Genomic DNA, 3,385 nt, shown 5'->3' with positions numbered 1-3,385 from the left:
GAGGCTTGAGGGTCACTGTTGAATTGTCTCCCCAGTTAACCATGAATTTCCTTATGGACTAAGACTAAGATTATTAATAGACTTGTGTTAGCCTGGGGGGTCCAGCCTGAAGTCTATTGTGACAGGCTGATAGTGTGATGAATCTCTCTACTGTAGGAAAGCTACTCCATTGAATGAGAATGAAGGGATTTATGTTAGAAATGTTCAGTCTGGACAGGTAAACCAATACAGTACAGTACAGTACAGTACAGTGCTATATTAATACTACCACTGGTGGTGTGTGTCCAATACAGTACAGTACAGTACAGTACTATATTAATACTAACACTGGTGGTGTGTCCAATACAGTACAGTACAGTACAGTGCTATATTAATACTAACACTGGTGGTGTGTCCAATACAGTACAGTACAGTACAGTACTATATTAATACTAACACTGGTGGTGTGTCCAATAGGTTCGTGCTATATTGGGCCCTCAGTCTTATTTACTGCAAGCTGCTGAGGAACTGTATGAGAAAGAACTGACTCCATTAGCAGAAGAAATATTAAAGTAATGATTATAGAGACTATTGACTTGAACTTAATATTTGTGACTGACATTTGTATGGCCAGTCACCCAAAATGTTACATACAGTAGTTATGACAATTGTCACAATAGCTGGCCTAACTGTTCTCCAAGGGGAGGGTCATCATAACAATCATATATTTTGTGATTTTGTGTTTCCATTCTAGGGAGGGAGGTGGTGTTGGTGATGCTAGTATTAGGAAGATAGCATATTTTGATGGAGCTAAAGACCCTTCACTCTTTAAGGGAAATGTAAGAATTGCACACTCTCTCTTCATTATGTACTAGTTGGACTAACCACGCTTGCGTAGGCAGGTACTAAGCAGTTGGGTTGTCATTCTGTCACAAAAATTCCTGTTAATTCCTAGTCAATATCTTTTTTACTGAGCTCTCCCGAGTTATAATTCTTTTTAAGCTTTGAGAAAAAGATAATTTATTTAGCTCTGTTGTATTTTCATAGCAATCCGTGGTAGCAAAAGCCAAATATTTTCAAGAATAGACCACTTTTCCTAGCCAAATCTTCGTGTTTCACTCTATTTGGTCAAGATTAGCATTGATAGGTAGAGAAAAGTACATAGATTAAAAAATATGTGGGAATTTTCTAATCTCTTTTTTGTTTGCGAGTTACAGTTGCTCAAAGTTTGTGATTTAGCCTCTTTGAAAAATTTTTAGGCAGCACTGGGGAAAGCAAGAGCAACCAAACTATCTCAGTCTCTTTTAAATATCTAGGCAAATTTTTTGTGCTTACTCTTTCTTTTAATAGAGCTTCAGATGCTAAAATAAATTTCAGCTTTTCTTGTTTCTCCTAGCCACGTGCCATGTTTATCTGCACTGCAATGCATTGCTAAGTGCTGACCACACCTATACTTCATTATTTTTATGGATCAGTGCAGTAATTGCATTGTTGCAGTTTACTCAAAATCTATAATCCTTTTTTTTCAAATCTTATATATATAATATTATGATGGGAGCAGTACAAGTAACACATTATCCCTCAGGGGAATCTCAGCAGGCAAGTCCACACACCATGGTGCTTCATTATCATAGCTCACTAGAGATTCACAGATACCTTACACACACACACAACATGTAATGTATACTGCAAAATGTATACTCACTCTTCTCTTTTCCCTCTCTCTCTTTTCTTGTCCTCCTCTTTCTTTATAGAAGCCTGACAAGACTCGTGTAGTTACTTACAGGTGCCCCAGTAACTGTGCAGTTCAAGTAAGCCATATTAATGTCCTTATCACAACTGTGCACTACATATGCTGTTTATACTAGGTGTACAATTATATAGAGAAGACAGCTCGTGTTGTGTTTGGTCCTGATCTTGTAGTGCTGGATCCTCATGAGAACTTTAATGTCCTCAGTTTGAGCGGTAAGAGAGAGAGAGAGAGGGGACAGCTAGGGGAGGGTGTCTCTTTATTGTTATTTTCAGCTGGTAAACCAAAGAAGGAGAATGCCCTGAAGACTATTTGCCTCATGCTTGGTCCTGACTTTATATCTGATCATATTACAGTAAGTGCTCCCTTACAGCATTTACATATTCCTCCTTTTGATGATACATGAATAAAATCATTCTCTTGCAACAAATTTTTGGGTCATGTGTTGCTTTTTTCATCAAAATGGACTATACTTTTGAGTAAGGATGTCACATTTACATGTGTTGCTGGAATAATGATATCTTCGTAATCTGATATGCTCTGCCATACTCTGTGTATTATATTTATGGCTCAGCTAAGTTTAATGCATGCTGATAAATTATTGTTAAGTGAAAAATTATCATTAAAAATTATAAATTACACATCTAAATCATCATTATTATTAAAGTGCTATTAAGTACTGTATTTTCTTACAAAAAAATCACACATTTTATTGAGAATTCTTAACAAACAAAACATTCTAGACTATTATGGAGTTTGAGAGGTCATTAAGTGTTTTGAGTAGCTGTTGATGGCATTTGGATCTTGTGTTCAGTTCTTGATCCAGTGACCAGTAAGCTTTTCTCCAGCTGCTCTTTTGCTGTAGCAGCCACCTCGATGAATGCAGGCTGGGGAATGGTCTGGCTCTGGCTCGCGAGACTAGTTAATGGTATTGCTCCAGTCACTAGCGAGCTCCTATCATACACTGGGTCTCCCGCTGTCTCGCTGATTGCAGGTTCACAGTAAAAAGACGAGCCGTCGGGACCAGAGCAGTCTTCGTGCTCTTCAGTCTGAGAGATGGAGCAGGCTGCAGTGGTGCGGTCATAGGAGGTGAAGCAGGGTAACGGCCTGTGCATTTTCACTTGTTTCTCTATCTCATGAGCTACAGCCAAAGTATACTAGCTTTACGTCTGACTTCCCAACTTGAGATAAGTAGCTGGTCCTGCGACTGCTGCCTTGCCTTTCTAACCGTTAGTTATCTCTTGTCCTGGTTTTATACTACTCGTGGTTATCGTGTTGTCAGCTAGCACGCCCTATTTTGTCTGAAATATTGACTCAAGAATAACATTATTAACCTGTGGTGGAGTGCACGATACCACAAAGTCAAAGAACAGAGTCAACCAGACCTCCGTTCTCAGCTATGAATAATATTACATTGGTTGATTCATAGAGCTGTAATGTTGCACGTCACGGATGTATATAATCAACGGGGTAGGCGGAGCTTCCTGTCGGCCATCTTGCATGAGTGGCAAGAATGTACCAGAGGCGAGGAGGTAGGACACGGTTGACCTTTGATTAATAATTGCAAAGTTCAATTGCATTCCATTGGTATCACGTGATGCAAAATGCCCAAATTCTTCCACTAGTGCCACTTCTAACAATAATTTAGAGCATCAA

General features: G+C 39.0%; 1 protein-coding gene across 3 annotated transcripts in view; it reads left to right on the top strand.

Annotated features, from left to right (window-relative positions):
- Positions 1 to 3,385, top strand: part of LOC100637703 (major vault protein-like) — a 29,850-nt gene that overhangs the window by 21,312 nt on the left and 5,153 nt on the right. For 2 of the 3 annotated variants that reach the window (XR_002184270.1, XR_002184269.1), the window contains exon 17: positions 2,005 to 2,087. Coding sequence is in view for 1 of the 3 variants with exons in the window: in XM_019993827.1 (XP_019849386.1) it covers positions 157 to 217; positions 457 to 551; positions 734 to 818; positions 1,734 to 1,790; positions 1,848 to 1,944; positions 2,005 to 2,084 (475 nt within the window). In the remaining 2 variants the exon portion in view is untranslated. Of the gene's footprint in view, positions 1 to 156; positions 218 to 456; positions 552 to 733; positions 819 to 1,733; positions 1,791 to 1,847; positions 1,945 to 2,004; positions 2,088 to 3,385 lie in introns of those variants that run through there. The other variant, XM_019993827.1, reaches the window with a different exon arrangement.

The sequence above is a fragment of the Amphimedon queenslandica genome, unplaced genomic scaffold, assembly GCF_000090795.2.
Source record: "Amphimedon queenslandica unplaced genomic scaffold, v1.1 AMPQUscaffold_13487, whole genome shotgun sequence".
In the NCBI taxonomy this organism is placed as follows: Eukaryota; Metazoa; Porifera; class Demospongiae; order Haplosclerida; family Niphatidae; genus Amphimedon; species Amphimedon queenslandica.
This window is presented reverse-complemented; position numbering and strand designations above follow the sequence as displayed.